The sequence below is a fragment of the Mesoplodon densirostris genome, chromosome X (assembly GCF_025265405.1).
Source record: "Mesoplodon densirostris isolate mMesDen1 chromosome X, mMesDen1 primary haplotype, whole genome shotgun sequence".
In the NCBI taxonomy this organism is placed as follows: Eukaryota; Metazoa; Chordata; class Mammalia; order Artiodactyla; family Ziphiidae; genus Mesoplodon; species Mesoplodon densirostris.
The window spans coordinates 43,725,616-43,746,679 of NC_082681.1; the positions used below are offsets into that span (position 1 = coordinate 43,725,616).

Genomic DNA, 21,064 nt, shown 5'->3' on the forward strand with positions numbered 1-21,064 from the left:
GGGTAAAAATGGAGCCCACCACAAAAGGTTGTTGTAAAGATGAAATGAGTTATTATTACACATAAAACACTTAGCACAATGCTTAGCACATAGCAAAAGACTCAGTATTAGCTAATACTATTATAAGAAAACAATGGATATTTAAACAAGATTAAAAAAAACCTTGATTAATTAAAATGCTTAGGTAAGGGGAATTTCTTTTTAACATTTAATTTCTCAATTTGGAATTCAAGGCTTTGATCATTTAGCTTCTTCAATTTAATTATCTGATATTTCCCACTCCTCCCTAGAATAAAGTTTGCTGTTTTCTTTTTTTTTTTTTTTTTTTTTTTTTTTTTTGCTGTATGCGGGCCTCTCACTGTTGTGGCCTCCCCCGTTGCGGAGCACAGGCTCCGGACGCGCAGGCTCAGCGGCCATGGCTCACGGGCCCAGCCGCTCCGCGGCATATGGGATCCTCCCAGACCGGGGCACGAACCCGTATCCCCTGCATCGGCAGGCGGACTCTCAACCACTTGCGCCACCAGGGAGGCCCTGCTGTTTTCTTAAACAACTAATTTCTCCCTTAAAGTCTTTGCTAAGCAAGTCTCTTTTTACCTAGAAATGCTAAGGCAAGTCTTGTAGCCCAGTCTGGCTAATCCAAATTCTACATTTTCTTCAAGACCCAATTCCCCTATGAAATCCTCACTGGCAACCCCAAGCAATTATGCCTTCCCTTTTGTCTGATTACTTATGGTACTTAAAGTCTATATGACACCACCTAGAATTCTGATTATTAGGCTAGTTATTACAACTACTTTCTAAGTGCTTCATGTGTATTTATCTTACCTCCTTATCTAGATTATTAGTTCTCTGGAGACAATAGCCATGTCTTCTACCTCTGGGTTTGTATCCCTAACTTTCAACATATTGCTGGACACAACAGAAGCAAAATTTGTTGACTTAACTGTATCAGTGAGATGGCTGAAATACATAAATCTACCTTCCTTTTCTGGAAGCTTTGATTGGTTGAGTGTTTGTTTTACTTTATGAGGCATTCCTCTTTTATGTAGCATACAGACTTAGAAAAAATAAATCAATTATAAAACAGGCCTTTGGCTATTTTCCTACCTTTACACACTTAAAAGGAGTTAAGATTTCAAGCAAGCTTTGAATAAGAAGATAGGTAGGCTGGCAGATGTGAGGTAGGAAGTTATTATAAGCATAGTAGGAGGTAAATTAGAAGAGTAGGAGATAGAACAAAGAACTAAAGAGAAATTTGGCTCAGCTGAAAGAAAAGGGTGGGAAAGTAGATGTAGGAATTGGTAAAAAGTAAAAATAGGGGTCACAAATGCGGCATAACATCAATTAGCAATCTTACAGAGGGTTTTGATAGTGGGGGCCAAGTATCAAGAAAGATTCTGGCAATCACAACACGTGCAGCTTATAGAAAGAAGAAATTATCTGGACTTCCCTGGTGGTCCAGTGGTTAAGAATCCGTCTTGCAATTCAGAGGACGCTGGTTCGATCCCTGGTCGGGGAACTAAGCTCCAACATACCGTGGAGCAACTAAGCCCGCGTGCCACAACTACTGAGAGCCCGTCTGCTGCAAACTAGAGCCCATGCGTTCTGGAGCCTGCACACTACAACTAGAGAGACGCCCGCACACCGCAAGGAAGAGCCCGCATGCCGCAACTAAGACGATGCAGCCAAACATAATAAATAAGTAAAGTTTGTATAAAAAAAGAAATTATCTGATATGAAAAAGCCATAATATGAATTGAAGACTAAGAAAAAGAAATATGAACATCCAAAAAAATATTATGAAAGAGACAGTACCGGGGAAGAGAGAATGGGAATGAAGAGGAGAGACAGAGGAAGTGATTATATATCAACTAATAAAGAGGGAATTACTGAAGGGCTTGGAGATAAAAGGCAAAATCTATCACTTTCAGAGTGAAAAAGTGTAAGAAATTGGAGATCTGGCTAAGAGATCAAGGATAAGGTAAGAAAAGTGGAAGTTGATGAAAGATAAAGAAATAAACATGGGGGCTTCCCTTCCCTGATGGCGCAGTGGTTGAGAATCTGCCTGCCAATGCAGGGGACACGGGTTTGAGCCCTGGTCTGGGAAGATCCCACATGCCGCGGGGCAACTAGGCCCGTGAGCCACAACTACTGAGCCTGCGCGTCAGGAGCCTGTGCTCCGCAACAAGAGCGGCCGCGACAGTGAGAGGCCCGCGCACCGCGATGAAGAGTGGCCCCCGCTCGCCGCAACTAGAGAAAGCCCTCACACAGAAACGAGGACCCAACACAGCCAAAAATAAATAAATAAATAATTTTTTAAAGTCCTTAAAAAAAAAGAAATAAACGTGGGAGCTAAACATATGCAGATAGCTTCTTCAGAGCAATGTAATTGAAATTATTCGGGAAATGGAAAAAAGGAGGATGTTCTCAGTTTGAAGATGGGAAAGTGAAAATACTAAAATAGTTAAAAGAGTAGTAGTAAAAAACAACCAAAAGAGGTAACCATCTTCAGGTTGAAAAATTGGAATCAAGTGTATGAATGTTTGTTTATATAAATAAACATGCAATAACTTGACAAAACTGTCAAAATAAAGGAGTTCAAATAAAAGCATTCATTAAACACAGCACTGTTAAAGCTGCTGGATTTGGCTTCCAAGAATTTAAGTTCTAAAAAAGCTTTCAAAAATGTTTTTTCAAATTTGCGAGGAAAATCATTTATTTCATGTTTACCACACTTTAAATAAAAGTAGCTCAAATTCTATTTCCTTCTTTATATACCCTAGAAAAAGCAGTATTAGAAGAATGAGAAAAAGAACAAAGAGGTAAAGAAAAGTTTGGCTCAGCTGAAAGTTAACAGTGGGAGTGTGGATGTGTGAGGAGGCAGAAAGGAAAGGAGAGGCCACAGATAATCATTCCTAAGTAACAATAACAATTAGCTCTTTGATAGAAAGTTTGAGACCGGGGACAAAGTGGTCAAAACCACTGGCAGGAAAGGTCATTTTTTTTGCAACAGAAATGTTTGCAAGGTTATAAGTGCTCTATACTACGTAGAAAGGAAATTGTTCGGGTTTTGTAAGTGCTTTAAATCAGGCAGTTAGTGTAAAACCATGCAACAAATAATTTGGAAGCTAGTGCTAGAATACATTTCTAGTTACTTGGGGAAGTCTTCCAGCGCATTAAGCTATAATCACCATCAAGTCCCTGCAAGTCATTTAGGAATTAATATGTGCCAGTGTCTGGGTTCTAAAAGTACAAGAAAACAAGCAGACAACTTTGGGTTGCTTTTCCATACACACAGAGGTTTATCATCTGACAGCCTGAATATTCAAGGTCATGAATCAGCCTACATATGGGAAGTTCTATAGCAATATTAAATTGGGAACAGAATAGATATGGTCTCTCAGCTGCATGACAGAACAAGAGATTTAAAAATATCAAGAAATTCAAATCATTCTTTGAATGTCTAAAACTGAGTAAGGTATCAATATTCTAGACCCTATTAAAGGTCTATGTGGTTTTGGTAGCATCCTGACATATACGTAGCAACAAACTTCTTAAGGAAACTCATCACCATAAGTGATGTGAAATGCTTTATTAAATGACACAGCAAGATAACAAAAAAGCAAGGTTCTGTGATTTTAAAAAATAGGCAATTTACAGGTAATGATTATTGTTCATGAACCAGTTATTTGGATGGATAGAGATAGAGCATCACTGATGTCAGAGATGAAAAACACCCTAGCATGTCATGTAGTCCAACCACCCATACATTCGTCTGTTCTATGGTATCCCTGATAGAAAGCCTGGCTTTTTCCTGTAAACTCCAGAGTTCTCCCAAGGCAGCCTATTACATTGGTGGGAATTTCTACTAATTAGAAAGTTATTTCTAAAATATTTTATGGTTGACCCTTGAACAACACAGGGGTTAGGGGAGGTAACCGCCACACAGTCAAAAATCTGCATATAACTTCATAGTCGGCCCTCCTTATCTGCGGTTCTACATCCTTGGGTTCAACCAACCGCAGATCATGTAGTACTGTTGTATTTATTGGAAAAAAATACCCCACATATAAGTGGACCTGCACAGTTCAAACCCCATGTTGCTCAAGGGTGAACTGTATATATCCAGATGTTATAATCAGGGCTGGCTTTATGAGCTTGTGGCCTGTCCATTAAGGCCTCATGCTCAGAAGGGCCCTGTGCTTGCTTTAATATGCTACTGTCACCCATCTTAAAATTCTAAATTTTTGAACAAAGAGCCCTGCATTTTCATTTTGCACTGGGCCACACACATTAGGTAGCCAATCCTGGTTACAGTGGTTATCTCCGGGCAGCAGGATGATGGGTGATCATTATTTTCTTTTTTACACCTACACATATTTTCTGAAATTTTTACAATGAACATTTTTTAACCCTTAAGATAGAAAAATGAAGGTATTTCTTATACACTTAAAAAAAAGAAAAAGGAGGGTCTTTCTTAGGATAAATAAAATGCTATTCAATACTTCCTTGCAACTTTGGGGCAATACAAAACATATGCTCTATTCAATATGATGGGTCTTCAAGTATTATTATTATAGTTACCTTGTCTCCCGTTGCTTATTCTTCTCCTCGCCTACCTTAAAATATACCTAGTTCTTTCACCAGTTTGTTGCATGAGATTGTCTGGGACTCTTATTATTTCTTCTATCATTCTCTTAACATACCTATTTGTCAAAGTCTCTTATGAAATGTGTCACTCAAACCTGAATACCAGGTAAGATCTGAACAAATGCAGGCTTCTTATACTGTGGGCTACATGGTTCTATTAATGCAGTCAAAGATCATACCAGCTTTTTCAGTCCCTATGTCATATTATTATCACACTAAGCTTGTGATCAACTAATCCACTGTGATCTTCTTCACAAACATAAGCACCAACCTAGGAATTCTCTGTCCTGTACAGCTGATTTTTTTAAAAAACCTAAATGCAGTTTACATTTACCCATGATAAATTTTAGCTCACTGATTTTAACTGAGCATTCTAACTTGTCCAGTTCTATCTGAATCTTGATTTTTTCTTCTATGATAGTGATTCTCAACCCTAACTGCAAATTTGAATCATTTGGAGGACTTTTAAAAACTCCTCAAGCTCGACTTTTAAAACTACTGAAGCCTGGAGATTCTAATTTAATTCATCTGGGTCAGGGTCCAGGTATTCTGTTTTTTTCCTTAACTTTGTATTATAAAAATTTTCAAAAATAGAATAATAAACTAAAACTTCTATGTTCCCATCACATAACTTCAATAATTATCAACATTTTGCCAATCTTCTATCATTAATCCCTCCTAGAGTATTTTAAAGTAAATCCCAGATATCACATCATTTTACCCATAAATACTCCAGTGTCATTTAGTTTGTTTTAAAAGGTTCTCAGTTGAATCTAACATCCGGCCAATGCTGAGAAAACTGATCTATGGTATTAACTGTCCCTTTCCATTTTCAGACACCTGCAAATTTGATAAACATTTCTTTTTTATATTAGGTTAATGATAACGATGAACAAGTAGGACCAAGAGCTGAGTGTTGGAGGAAGGGCCACTATAAAAGAGCCAAAGCTTGAAGATGGTACTCATTATCAATGTGCTAGTTTAGTACACTTTCATTTGACAAGTGGCTCTTTCTGCTTGTAAAGTAGATTGAGGACACTGTGTAAGGCAACACTGCTCTAGCTACAGAAGTCATTAAGATGAACTTCCTAATACACACAAGATTTAATTTCCATTCTAAGTAAAATGTTAGATTACAACTTGGGGCCATAGAAATGATTACTGGAACTTTATAGTGGACTCTGTATCTTGCCTTAAGTTGCCGTATTTACAAAGTCAAACAAGTACTCCTTTACTGAATTTTTTATAATCTCAAGTTCATTAAAAGTTGATGAACAAACTAATTAGTAAAATGACAACACACTTAGTAGGAAATACATTCAAATAGGAGAAAGTACTGTTCTCAGTAGAGGTTGTAGGTTTTCCTGTTTCTACTGCTTTTTCTGCCAGTTCTAAGTCCTTAAAACAAGACTGTGAATGCTTATTTTACAACTATCCAATAGCCAGAGCTGACATTTTGAAAGCTGCCAACTTTACACTAAGAGCTTTGGAAAACTGTTAATAAAAATAACTCTTTTGTCCTGTTTTCCCTCTCCCTTCATTTTTTAAGGACATTTACTTGAAAGCTGGATATACATAAGCTCTCCTTTCCTTTCCTAACTGAAATTTTTGTTTCATTAAAGGATTTAGAATTTTTTAAAGGTAAGTAACTGATGACATAAATGGCAGATTACAGTGTCATGGGGGTAAAAAAGCATACATGAATTATTAATCAAATCCAGCTATACTTCTAAAGATTAAAACATAGAGAAATATGAGAATTGTTACCATCTTTATTTACAGCACCTTAATACACTTCAAGACTTATGCATCACTGTACAAAATGAGTAGCCCTCAGAAAATTTTAAAAAATACAACATCTGAATTCCCAGGTGCAAAGCAAAAAGCAAGTGTGGCAGCAAATGAAACCTCATACATAGTACAGTGCTTTAAAATCATTATTTAGAAGAACTAAAGCTGGCCATGATTTTGGTTAGTTTAAAACAAGAGGAGAACTAATGATTAAAACTTCACTTTTTTATACTGGAGTGAGAGAGAAAAAAACAAGACCATCTAGGCGGGAATTGAAATGGCACTGGAGACAAAAAACAACAAAGGTTTAATTCTCAGGTCCCTTTGATATTCTATCTCCGGTTTTCCAGGTTTTCCTCTTCTATAGAAGAGGACATTGCTCTTCAACAACGTTTCTGGTTGCTAAGGGCACTATATCTTGAGTCTCATATTTTCAACCACAAATAAATGAATCTGGAGTACTTGCTGTGTCCCCAGCAACTGCCATCTTTTGCTTTTTCACTACCATATTATTCCTCCCACTTAGAATGTCCTCCCCAGTTCTCTCTACCAAACCACAGCCCAGATATTGTTGGTGCTGAGAGATGGCTGATTTAATTTTTAAAAACAATCCAAACGGGCTTTTGGCATGTTGCTCCACAGATGTCACACTGGGATTCTGCCACCAGAATACCACCTATTGTTATTAATCACTGCTTTTAGGAACTCTTTGTATCGTTTAACAAGACATTAGATAAGCATACTTTACACCAGATCTGGTCCTGGAAAATTGCTTTGGGAGTTTCAAATACTCCTCATACATGACTATTTATAAGCCACTCAAACCAGGCTGATATTATTACTGACTACCCCAATAATTACATATTTTGCTTGCTTACTTGTTTATTATCTGTCTGTCCCACCAGATTATAAAGTCTGTGGGGGTAGAAACTATTTCTATTTTAATCACCACTGTATACCCAACACCCAGGACAGTAGCCAGCTACTACCCATTTCTCTGCTTCCCTTCACAGTGAAATTCCCAGACAGAATTATGTATATTCACTCTGCTCGCCAAAACCTGCTTGGCTCATATACTCTAGTCCCTCTGGTCTCTGTGCATAGGTTACCTTAAAGAAGTGTTCCTACACCAAATTTATCTAAAATACCAATCCCCTCCCCTCTCTATTACTATACCTTACTTTATTTTTCTTCATATCGTTTACTGCCACCAGCCATATATTATTTGTTTATTTGCCTCCCTCAACTAAAATGTTAGCCCCATGAGAATGGGGATTTTGCTCTGCTCACTGCTGTTATCTCTAGCACCTAAAACAGTGTTTGATTTTTAGAAGACACTAGGTAAATTATCTGTTGAACGAATGTATCTTGTAACATCACATTTAGGATTTACTCTTACCTGTTGTGCTCATATAGCAGCAGCAAAAGGTGAAAAACTGGGCAGATTTTCTAACATCAAGGTAATATAAAATCCAGGTCATAGCTGTACAGCAACATGGTAAACATTATACTGCCCTTTATTTTATTAATTTTTAGCTTACTTTACATCTATACTCCTTCCACAACTGTCCACCAGAAACACGGGCTTTCACCAGCTGAATCATTATTTCTTCTTCAAGTATTATGTTTTGAAAACTGTAACTAAGATAACTAAAGTTATACATACTCTTCAATACCACTAAGACAAGTGATGCTTATACTTATATCTATAGAAGCACTGTTTGAGAACTTCTGGGTTTTGGGAAATTGTAGATCAAAAAGAAATTCTGTCCTGCTATTTTATTCTAATTGCTGTTTATTATTTTGATTAAAAACCATAGATGCAGGAATTCCCTAGTGGTCCAGTGGTTATTACTCTGCGCTCTCACTGCCGAGGGCCCGGGTTCAACCCCTGGTTGGGGAACTAAGATCCCAGAAGCCATGCGGCCAAAAAACAACCAAAAAAACCATAGATGCATAGCCATTATCATACCAAAATTCTTGAGTGATTAACTATCAGTGTTTTGATTTTACAGTGATATCACTGCATATTGTATACACTCAATGTTACTACTCCAAATCAATTTCTATATACAACATGGGAAAAGTAATTACTAGGGAAAATGGTACAAATATAGATCCTCATTTGGTCTTCGGATAAAGAAAATGGCACTTAACATCTCTTACCTTCATTAATAGATAAATGAATGTCAAATGTTTATATACTTGCTCACAGGTTTCAAAACTCATTTGACTCACATAACAATGCCATGAGATAGGGAAGATAAGTTTTGTTCCCATTTTACAAATGACAAAACAAAGCCTTTATCAAACAATTACAACTGAATAGACACATAAAAATATTGAAGAAACAGAGAAGATAAAGGAAGCAGGGTGAATGGGGTAAGTGGAATCACTGGACTAGGTGGTGTATTCAAGCATTTGTGGATTTTAGCTTGTAGTTGACTTATTAAAGAAAAATCTCATAGGGTAACCCCTGGGGAGGGCAAATCACACTGTGCTCAGTTCCCTCCCTGGGATATTTTGATACAGGTGAAATCAAGTAAGAAATTACCTTTAAAGATCTCTTTGAATGATATAATAAAGAACAACTCTGTAGGTTTTGAAAAATGAAGGATGGTCAATATCATCACTTTTAAGTCTTGATTTTCTTTTCATTAGAACGACATCCACTTGACAGCAAATATTAATTTCCTACTTACATTATAAATCTCCAATATCTTAACCAAAAAAAATAAAAGAAAGAAAAGAAACCAACCTAATTGCATACAATCTACATCATTATTACTTTAACGTAACTCTTGAGGATTGAGGATTCAGGACCCTAAGGTAAACTGGAGTGGTGGTTTCCAGCCTATGCTTAAGGGAGGAAAGACTCCAGCAGCAAGCAGGGGAAGGGAAAGGGAGAGAGAGCAGTGTATTACCAAGGTATCTGAATTAAGGCCCAAAGCTTATAGGTATGCAGTCAACAATCCTTCCAATGGAACAGGATAGAAAGCCCAGAGATAAACCCACACACATACGGTCACCTTACCTTTGATAAAGGAGGCAAAAATATAGAATGGAGAAAAGACAGCCTCTTCAATAAGTGGTGCTGGGAAAACTGGACAGCTACATGTAAAAGAATGAAATTAGAACACTCCCTAACACCATACACAAAAATAAACTCAAAATGGATTAAAGACCTAAATGTAAGGCCAGACACTATCAAACTCTTAGAGGAAAACATAGGCAGAACACTCTATGACATAAATCACAGAAAGATCCTTTTTGACCCACCTCCTAGAGAAATGGAAATAAAAACAAAAATAAACAAATGGGACCTAATGAAACTTAAAAGCTTTTGCACAGCAAAGGAAGCCATAAACAAGAGGCAAAGACAACCCTCAGAATGGGAGAAAATATTTGCAAAGGAAGAAACTGACAAGAATTAATCTCCAAAATATACAAGCAGCTCATGTAGGTCAATATCAAAAAAAACAAACAACTCAATCCAAAAATGGGCAGAAGACCTAAACAGACATTTCTCCGAAGAAGATATACAGATTGCCAACAAACACATGAAAGGATGCTCAACATTACTAATCATTAGAGAAATGCAAATCAAAACTACAATGAGATATCACCTCACACCGGTCAGAATGGCCATCATAAAAAATCTACAAACAATAAATGCTGGAGAGGGTGTGGAGAAAAGGGAACCCTCTTACACTGTTTGTGGGAATGTAAATTGGTACAGCCACTATGGAGAACAGTATGGAGGTTCCTTAAAAGACTAAAACAGAACTACCATATGACCCAGCAATCCCCTATTGGGCATACACCCTGAGAAAACCATAATTCAAAAAGAGTCACGTACCACACTGTTCACTGCAGCTCTATTTACAATAGCCAGGACATGGAAGCAACCTAAGTGTCCATGGACAGATGAATAGATAAAGAAGATGTGGCCCATATATACAATGGAATATTACTCAGCCATAAAAAGAAACGAAATTGAGTTGTTTGTAGTGAGGTGGATGGACCTAGAGTCTGTCGTACAGAGTGAAGTAAGTCAGAAAGAGAAAAACAAATACCATATGCTAACACATATATATGGAATCTAAAAAAAAATGGTCATGAAGAACCTAGGGGCAGGACAGGAATAAAGACGCAGACGTACTAGAGAATGGACTTGAGGACACGGGAAGGGTAAGGGTAAGCTGGGACGAAGTGAGAGAGTGGCATGGACATATATACACTACCAAATGTAAAATAGATAGCTAGTGGGAAGCAGCCGCATAGCACAGGGAGATCAGCTCCATGCTTTGTGACCACCTAGAGGGGTGGGATAGGGAGGGTGGGAGGGAGATGTAAGAGGGAGGGGATATGGGGATATATGTATACGTATAACTGATTCACTTTGTTATACAGCGGAAACTAATACAACATTGTAAAGCAATTATACTCCAATAAAGGTGTTAAAAAATTCAGTTGTAAGCATAATTAATGTTTTAGACAGATAATAATATAGATGTATCCCTACCAAAAAAAATAATAATCCTTCCCTTACTACCTAGAGCAATTGGTGACACTGACCATCCTTCATATCTCAAAACCTCCTACAAAGCTGTCCTTTATCATTCTAGCAGATCTTTAAAGGCAATTGTTTGCTTGATTTCATAGGGATCCAGGTTCCAGGGAGGGAAGAAAGGAGCGGAGCACACAGTGTGATTTGCCTCCCTAGGGGTTGCCCTATGGGATTTTCTCTTTAATAAGCCAAAATGATATTTATTAATTTACAGTGTATGTGTGGGGGGGGAGGGTTGATCTTTCCTTATGTAAAATGAAATGTTAAGGCCACCATTTGTGTACCCTGGTCCCAGTAATGAGGTACCTGGGAGGCCAAAATTTTACCAGATGGTTCCTTTGTGAGCATGGAATGCAGGGATATTTTGCCAAGGAAAACTGAGAACATTTTCAGGGTTTGGTCCTTAAGCTTGGGGTAGAGAAAAAGAAGAGAAAAGCGTTGTGTTTTTGATGGATGGTCATTAAGAACTTTTTAAAAAGGCTACCTTATTGTTTTTTATGTATGTGTTTAAATATGATAACTCACATAGTGATTTATTACGTTTATATAAATATCATAAAACATTTTGAAATGGAAAGTTCATTTCAAACATTACCATGTTCTAGTTTTTACAGATGGTTTAATTTCAAAGTAATGATGCCAAGATGAAAGAAGAGATAAGGAAACATACTCCATTTTCATGTTTTATTTCTTAGTCTTGTTCTACATCACAAAAAAGGAGGTCTACTGAGGGAGGCTGTCAATCCAACACACAAGAACCTGCTTACACTGTTCAGATATGGAAGATTCAAGAGCAAAATACTCTCAACAAACTATCAAAATTAAAGCTTCCTAATTGGCAGACCTTCCTAAGTCCCATACACTAGAATACTTAATAGAATGTAGCCCCATAATTTCACTCATGTAGTAGCTCCCATCTGCCAAGCAGAGCAAATTGTTGATTTGTGCTTAATAAGCCAAATATGCATAAATTATTTTTAATTACATAAAGCCAGGTGCTAAATTTAGGTGCCAGAGAAAAGTCATCACCCTTATCAGAGAGGAGGAACAAGGAATAATGCAAGGTAACTGCAAAAACCCAGAAGGGTGAATTACTTCTCTAAATGAGAAGTAATAAAGTACAGATCACTTTATCTGAAAAATAATCTTATGTATAACAAAAATTTTCACAAGATATTCCACCCTGCTGTGAACCAGGACAATTAAGTAAGATACAGTTAGGCAAATAGTAAGTAATCTACCAGATATCCACTAGAAGTGTTTCAGAAATTTAGAAAAGGATTTAAGAACTCTAACTTCCAAATTAGTCTCTTGCTAAAACCATCCTAGGGTTCTCTGTTGCTCCAATTCCATTATTAGAATTAAAGAAAAAAAAAAGAGTCAACTAACTTCACCAAATCCACAGCTAAAGTCATTACATTGCTGGTGCTTATTGCCAATTTTCACATGGCCAAGAAATGAAATCTTAAAGAAAGTACAACTATTAACATTTCTAGATGGTCATTATCTTTTCTTCATTAAAAAATATATAAACGAATATCTTAAAGGGGGAGCACGTAACATTGGATTTTAGCAAACAAAATGGACAAAGGCAAGCTTATGCTGGCACACAGTCTAACTCCTGTGAGAGCTAATCCAAATGTAGATTTGTGGTAAAGCACATCAAAGCTTTTGGCTTCACGATTTTAAGTAAGAATACAGTAATTGAGCAGCCATGAAAATCAGCATACTCTTGCTCTGGACCAAAAAGAACTAAATGAACCTTAAAAACACCTCTTTGCTCCATTCTGATCCATTTTGTTTAATTTACATGAAATATAGTGGTAGCTCTCATGTGGTAATTTCAAGCATCTTGACAATACAACAGGTAAAGCAAACATGCAGAGATACGAACTGACTACAAAAATGGGGCTGTGGCTGTTCTCAACATACATGTGTGGCAGAAATCTTGGTTTAGGGCTTCCCTGGTGGCACAGTGGTTAAGAGTCCGCCTGCCAATGCGGGGGACACGGTTTCGAGCCCTGGTCCGGGAAGATCCCACATGCTGCAGAGCAACAAAGCCCATGCGCCACAACTACTGAGCCTGCGCTCTGAAACCTGTGAGTGACGACTACTGAGCCCACGTGCTACAACTACCGAAGCCCGCGCGCCTAGAGCCGGTGCTCTGCAACAAGAGAAGCCACTGCAATGAGAAGTCCACGCACCACAAGGAAGAGTAGCCCCCGCTCGCCACAACTAGAGAAAGCCCACGCGCAGCAACGAAGACCCAACGCAGCCAAAAGTAAATAAATAAATTTATTTTTTAAAAAAAGAAATCTTGGTTTATTTCTTCAGATAAACACTCTCTTATTCTAAAGAGGTGGGGCTAGAGTAAATGGGAGTGGGTAGGATAGAGATAAGAAACTGGTGCAACTGATCCATGCTCTAAGAAAGCACGTCAAGGGAATTCCCTGAAGGTCCATTGGTTACAACTCCCGAGCTCTCACTGCCGAGGGCCCAGGTTCAATCCCTGGTCGGGGAAATAAGATCCCACAAGCCGCATGGCAAAAAAAAAAAAAAAAAAAAACTACGTCAAATGAAAAACCAAACACAGAAAACAAGGAGTGATTATATAAAGAAAATTTGCAACAAGTAAAAAAAAATTACTACTACATAACAGTGGTTTGATTCTCAAAAAGCTGATTTACTTATTAATTTTCAGGAACACAGTAGTTGTAACAAAGTGAAATACACTTCTTTGGTAGATGAGGCCAGGAGTACCGGAAAAATTCTGATAAAGTAAGATTATGGGGAACCAAAATATTGTGCTGTAACACTGGGCTGGAAAATCTATTTTAAATATATTCCAATCTGTTCTCAACGGACTCAAGTGGGTGAATTGTCACTGGGTAATTATGACCATTGATTCTCAAGTTTTAATCTGGTAAACATATACATCTAATAAATGGAAAGACTCCTCTGCAAAATAACACTGGTAATTTTTGAGAATGAGAAAACGACAAAATGTGAAGTTTAATCAGGCAATTTTTGTTGCCATATTTTCAAGAGAGCCTTTTCAGACGCTGGATAGGATGAATAGGTCATGCAAGATTTTTTTTAAATGTCCCATAGAACCTCAAAATTCTCTCCACACTGCTGGGGTCTTGGGGGAAAAAAAGGAAAAAAGAGCACATGTTCATCACCATCTTAACAAGACACATTGATTTGGCTCCTGTTATCTTTCATTTTATCCTCTCAGCTCTGAGGTAGACACCATTTACCAGAAGAGAAAAAGCAATGTCACCTCCTCCATGAATCTTTACCCAACCCTTCAGTTATTTGGTTCTAATTACAATTTGCCTGGTTTAGTAGTTAACGGGTTATAATTATAATTTGCCTGGTTTGCTGGTTACTTCCCCCAAACCCGACCCTCTGCCAGATTAAGAGCACTTCGAAGGCAGGGAACTGAATGTTAATTATCTTTGTACCCTAGCATTCCATGTGGCACATAGTAGGCGCTTCGGGTTGAATAAATGAAAGAATTTGTCGAATATAATTCAACAGGAGATTAGGATGGGACTAACATGCAGGTTTTGGGACTCTTCCCTCTTCCCGTTCCATCTCGCTGCTGAATTAAGCCTGGTTCATCACTTCAAGGCCACAATACCAAACTAGAAGTTGTCATGATGAAGAGCTCTGGCCTCCCAATGACCAAAAGTTTGCATGCCCCTGCCCAAGACGACAGGTCTCAGACCAAAACTCCTTGGAGGCTTTAAACACTAGACCCAGAGTTCTTGATTTGTAAATCAAAGAAGTGAAGGCAGGATAGATTAGGCGGGAAGAGAAACTTCCGTTTGTTTAACTGGTTTGCTTACAACCTTGGTTTTGAAAGAAAGGGCATTTCTCTCTTTTCTCAAGAGAGAAATGAATTACGAAGGTTACTTTGAGAGGGGATCCCAAAGATTGAAAACTTGGAGACAAAGTGAAAGATGATAAATCGGGAGGGTTCAGCAATTCTGAGACCTACCCCTCACCCTCCCCCGCACTCGGACCCTCCCCGACTCCCTAACCTCTCATTTGATGCCGATTCCTTGAGACAGGATTGGAGCTCCTCCTTTTTTCCTCATCATCCCTCCTCCCACACAATTACACCTCCCACCCCCAGGGTGGCGGTTACCGATGGGGGGTAGGGGAGGGACTGGGAGGCTTGTGGAAAAAAGTTAAGTGCACAACTGCGAACTGGCCCGGGTCACCAGCCTAAATGCGACCTGCCCACGTCTAACCCTCGTCACCAGCCCCCTCCCCCATGGAAAGCGACAGGGCAGGTACTCTGCCTCAGAAAGAACACTTCCTTTACCTCAGATTCTTCCTTGGCTTCAGAAGGAACCCCTCCTCCCTTTCCCCGTCCCACCCAAAGACCGACTGCTGGTCCAGGGAGGCGTTCTCAGGACTCAGTGAGGGCGAAGGAAAGGTGGTGGCGGGAGAACCCCAGTCCCCCCCGCCCAGGGTTTAGGATCGGGCGGCGGGCGGCGACGACTGTGTCCCTCACCACCTTTTAAGTACCAGCGAACACGGCCCAGAGGCGAGGGGGTGAGGGGGATGGCCAAAGCTTACCTGTGAGCCCCCCGCCGCCTTCCTCCCGGTAGCCCCGACGCCGCTGCAGCACGAAGTAGTCGTTCGACCTTTCCATCAGCCACAGCTTCAGCGCATTTTTCAGGAGCACTTCCTCGGGCTTCAGCCACATCGTGAAGAACTTTATGCCGCCCGGGAGCAGCGACCCAGATGCCCTCCTCACCTCACCCCTCCACCCGTTTCCTCCCGTCTACTTCTCCCACCAAATCTGCCTCAGGCGGCAGCCGCTCAGGTTCTGCTTTTCCACACTTCCCCCAACCCTCCCTTCTCTCCCACGTAGGCAGAGAGATTGCCAATTCCCTCCCACAGCGCTACCGCCCGACTGGGAAATAGCCCCGTTCCTTTCCCTTCTGGGAGTTGTAGTTTACTCCCCGCTTTTCTGTACTCAAGCATCTGGAGCGCGGGACTACACTTCCCACAATCCACTGGGGCGAGAACTGGGTGGGGGTGCTTTCAAAGCGGGTCCCGCCACCAGTTAAGTGGATTTTGCCTATCAAAAGTTTAAAGCGTTTTCTGGCAAATAAGTGAGTCCGGGTATAGAAGTGTTGTTTCTTCTCATCCTTTTACAGCCGAGGGTGTTAAACTGTCGAAAACAGTTTCCGGAATTTGGGAGTAACGATCGGCCATTCTGGGAAGGAGCAGTAGCTGCAACTAACGTTTAATGAGCTCTCACGTACAAAAGAGATTTCACACAGTGTCTCACATAATCCTTGTAGAAGTCTCACGAAGCATATCTCATTCCCCAACTTGCACATAAATAAACAAATGCGCAGTCAGGTTCGGTGACTTATCCAAGGTCACACAGTAAGTGGAGTTTGATACGATTCCTTGTCTGATTGAGAATCTTCCTTAGATTAAGCTCTTTCCGCGCGTACAATAAGAATATAAAACCTCCAGAAGCCACACAGTGTTTTTTACGCAGTGCTCCTCCTTTCCCAGATTTGTTCTATTTAAATGTTGTAATCAGCCACAGAAAATGTCGTCCAACTTTGCTTTACTGGATATAAACAATTTATGAGCGATTTTTTTTCTTTCTTAAACTCTTTAAGAAAAAAAAAATCCCTTTCAGGGCAAGCTGCACATCTTTGTACCTTGACAACGATACGCAGCTGCTTAAACACTAAGGTGAATGAGGTCAGTGGTTTGTGAGACATCATTGTGAGAAATTACTTGAGGGACGTATTTATTTACTGCGATAACTAAGCCCACCAGAATTAAAGAGTGCACTAAAAGCGAAAACACGTTTATAGGAAGGAAGGAGTTGGGAGGCAGTCTACAAAAAAACAAGGGGCTCTTGGCAAGCTATTTTGCAAATGAAGCCTCAAGGATCTGGCTTTTTTTTTTTTTAATGGGGTGGGGCACACCCGGATGCCAAGTCGTGGAGCCAAAGAATTCTGCCTTGGAGTTGCGTCTGTGGCTTAACCCTCGCAAAATGTGGGCCAGCCCAAAGAAGGCAGGCGTGCGCTACGAGCAGGGATTTTTCTTGGAGGTGAGAAAAAGGTCAATTTGGGATTCTCTTCTGAAACGCAGTCGTTTTTCCGAAGGCAGATTTCTGGACAGGGTGGGAAGAGGCAGTCTTCCCACAGCCCAAACTGCAATGTATCCTTGGGAAAAGCCATCCTAATTTGGATGTGTATTAAGGAAGATAATTTCTTATCTTCCTGGTGAAAGATCAGTAAATGTGGCAAATGTATCTTCCTTCTTTATTTTTACTGATACCTTTCCTTCCCCCTTTTTATTTCCTTCCTCATCAAACCACATTCTTTTCCAATATCCTTAAACTTTAAGAGTTGTAGCAAGGGCTGTGCAGAACTGGATGGTTCCTATGCCTCGTTACTGCGCAACTCCATTCAGATACACCCACATGCTACCTGTTATAGAATCGGACCCCCTTTTGGCTTAGAGCGGGGTGATTTAGCGAGCTCCTGCTGTAGTAAAACATTTCATTGATTATGTAAATAAAACTTTTTTTTTTTTTTTTTTTTTCTGCGGTACGTGGGCCTCTCACTGTTGTGGCCTCTCCCGTTGTGGAGCACAGGCTCCGGACGCGCAGGCTCAGCGGCCATGGCTCACGGGCCCCGCCGCTCCGTGGCATGTGGGATCTTCCCGGACCGGTGCACGAACCCGTGTCCTCTGCATTGGCAGGCAGACTCTCAACCAGTGCGCCACCAGGGAAGCCCAAAACACTTCTAACTTACTCCTGCAATATAGTTTTGGCTTGGTCATGCACTATATTTCAAGCTTTTACAAATAAAAGTATTTTTCTGAAAGTGCCTTAAAAAAGCAGAGCATGTCACTCTATTCGATTGTTTATGTTAATGTACATTGTTTTTAGGGACGAAGGACAGGAATTACAAACTGCCATGGATATCACTGCTGGTACTGTGCTGGTAATATCTATATATATCTATGACTATATATACAGATAGTCATTTAACCCTCATTAATAAGCTTGTACATTTTTTACAACCTTAAACTTAATTTACAGATGAACAGGAGGCTCAGAGAAGTTAAGTAACTTGCCTAAGATCACATAACTAAATAAACAGCAGAGCTGGGATTTGAACCTGGATTTGTCTGACTACAAACCATGACATATCGTTTATAGCTACGTCAAGGCAACATGTCCAAAGCCAAATTTATTTTTCTAATGTCCTCCCTGCCCAAAGTTGTTTCTTCTACCAGCTTCTCATAGTTCAGAGCACCACTGTTTACCAACATGCTCAAGCTAAGAACCTTGGAATAGTCTTTTATTTCCTACATTAAAAAATGAAGTATAGGGCCTCCCTGGTGGCGCAAGTGGTTGAGAGTCCGCCTGCCGATGCAGGGGATACGGGTTCGTGCCCCGGTCTGGGAGGATCCCATATGCCGCGGAGCGGCTGGGCCCGTGAGCCATGGCCGCTGAGCCTGCGCGTCCGGAGCCTGCGCGTCCGGAGCCTGTGCTCCGCAACGGGGGAGGCCACAACAGTGAGAGGCCCGCATACCGCAAAAAAAAAAAAAAAAAAAAAAATGAAGTATAGTTAATTTACAATATTGTGTTAGTTTCAGATGTACAGCAGATTCAGTTATACATATATAGATAATTTTCCATTATAGGTTATTACAAGATATTGAACATTGTTCCCTGTGTTATACAGTAAATACTTGTTGCTTATCTATTTAATATATAGTAGTGTGTATCTGTTATTCCCACACACCTAATTTATCTGCCCCCCTTTCCCCTTTGGGAAGTTCGTTTTCTGTGTCTGTGAATCTGTTTCTGTTTTGTAAATAGATTCATCTGTATTTTTTAGATTCCACATATAAGTAATATCATATAATATTTGTCTTTGTCTGACTTCACTTAGTATGATATTCTCTAGGTCCATCCATGTTGCTGCAAATGGCATGTTTTCATTCTTTTTTATGGCTGGGTAATATTCCATTGTATATATATATACTACATCTTCTTTATCCATTCATCTGTTGACGGACACTTAGGTTGCTTCCATGTCCTGGCTATTGTAAATAGTGCTGCTATGAACATTGGGGTGCATGTAAGGAACCTTGGAATAGGCTTTTTTTAAATTAACTTTTATTGGGGGTATGGTTGCTTTACAATGCTGTGTTATGGAATAGTCTTAAACTTACTCTCACCACCTCCACTGTCACACACACACACACACACACACACACACACACACACACACACACACCCCTCTACTTTTTTTTCAAAAGTCCATCCCATCCTCCTATTCTCACTTCAGATAAGCCTCACATCACTTTCCTGCTGCACTATAATAATAGCTTCCCAATTCATCTGTCTACTCACATGCTTGTTTTCTGATTTATCCAAGCCACGTATTTATGGACACAATGATATATCACGCAGAGATGAATAACACCTCATTTATCCAGAGGTCAGTCTTCCAGCTGACTCAGCCTTCTAAATCATAGCCTCAAACACCTACGTGAAAAGGTACTAGGAAACCCCAAATCACAACTCCAAACCTGTGCCATGGAAAGGCTGAGGCTGTCACTCAAGATTCCACTGGATTCTTATTTGAAATGAATTTCACAAGCTTAGTTGATATTTTACAGTCTGCAGCAGGCTTAGGAGCAGTAAGATTCTAGACGAGAACCATATAAAGCTATAGTACTCAAAATACAGACTCAGGACCGGCAACATCTGCATCACCCAGGAGGAGCTTGATAGAAATTCAGAATCTCAGAACCCATTCCAGACCTTAGAATCAGAGTGTGCCATTTTAACAAGATCCCCAGGTAATTTGTAGGCACATTAAAGTTTTAGATGCACTAATTGAAAGCAAATTAGATATTTGAAAATCAAACTTCACAACAAATTGGGGGTAATCATGTTTCCATTAAGAGCTAATAGGCATCTTTTAAAAAATAAGCTCTATTAATGAATTTTGGATGACTGAATTGCTTTTTTTTAAGTTTCTATCAGGACATGCCTATTAAAATTTTCTAAGGCAGTGGCTCAGAACTGGGATGTTAGTTGGAAGAGAAATTGCCACTAACTATCCATGCTAAACTCTATTTATATATACTAATACCCTAACCATCAAAAATGGTATGTCCACAAGTGTCTCACATTCATGAGATTGTAAGTTTCCAGAGGAAAAAAAGTTAAGAACTAGTGAGTAGTGGTTTTCAAACTTTTCACTGAATTGCCTCTAAGGTAGAAGATAATGAACATTTTTCTCTGGTGGTCAAAGTGCCCCCCATAATAATGAACTTCTTTTAAGTTCATTACATTAAGTAGTATGTAAATTTTATATTGTTTAATGTTTAAAGATATTTTAAAGGTCCACTCCAAACAGAAGATACAATGAGTAAGGAAAATTTTTATAACCTAAGGTGATAAAGTTGATCCAGATATTATAGAACATAACTAAAATATTTAGTAAATGAACCAAAACCAGAGGGGGGGGGGAAAGAATTGTTCCTAGCATTCCAGTTGTATTTTTAAGTGTATTTTTACTGATTTACCTGGGAACCATGTGCACTCTTACTTATAAGATAATACAACCTGACTTCTACTAAACCTACAAATGAACTCTCAGAAAACCCCTCCTTCTTAAGTTGGAGACTACCTATACATACATCTATTGCCACTGTTAAAGGAATCAGCTTATATTTTGATCATGTGAAAGTAATAAAGTCTGTTGCTCAAACTCTTTTTTCTTATCAAAAGATAATACCAGGAAGAAAATTCACAAGTGACGTAATTCCTCTCCTTCGCATATACCCAAGAGAATCGAAAGCACACATCTACACAAAGACTTGTACATGAATGTTCATAGCAGCATTATCCATAATGGCCAAAAAGTGGTAACGATCTGAGTGTTCATTAACTGATGAATGGATAACCAAATATGGAATACCCATACAATGGACTATTATTCAGCAATGAAAACGAATGAAGTACTGTTGCAT

At 39.4% G+C, this 21,064-nt stretch overlaps 1 protein-coding gene across 3 annotated transcripts in view; it reads right to left on the reverse strand.

Annotated features, from left to right (window-relative positions):
• The window catches only part of TBC1D8B (TBC1 domain family member 8B), a 69,584-nt gene extending 53,695 nt beyond the window's left edge, over positions 1-15,889 (reverse strand). For all 3 annotated transcript variants that reach the window (XM_060086586.1, XM_060086585.1, XM_060086587.1), the window contains exon 1: positions 15,605-15,889. In XM_060086586.1, the coding sequence (XP_059942569.1) occupies positions 15,605-15,734 (130 nt within the window). In that variant the 5' untranslated portion in view covers positions 15,735-15,889. The remainder of the gene's footprint in view (positions 1-15,604) is intronic.
• Positions 15,890-21,064: the final 5,175 nt, after the last annotated feature.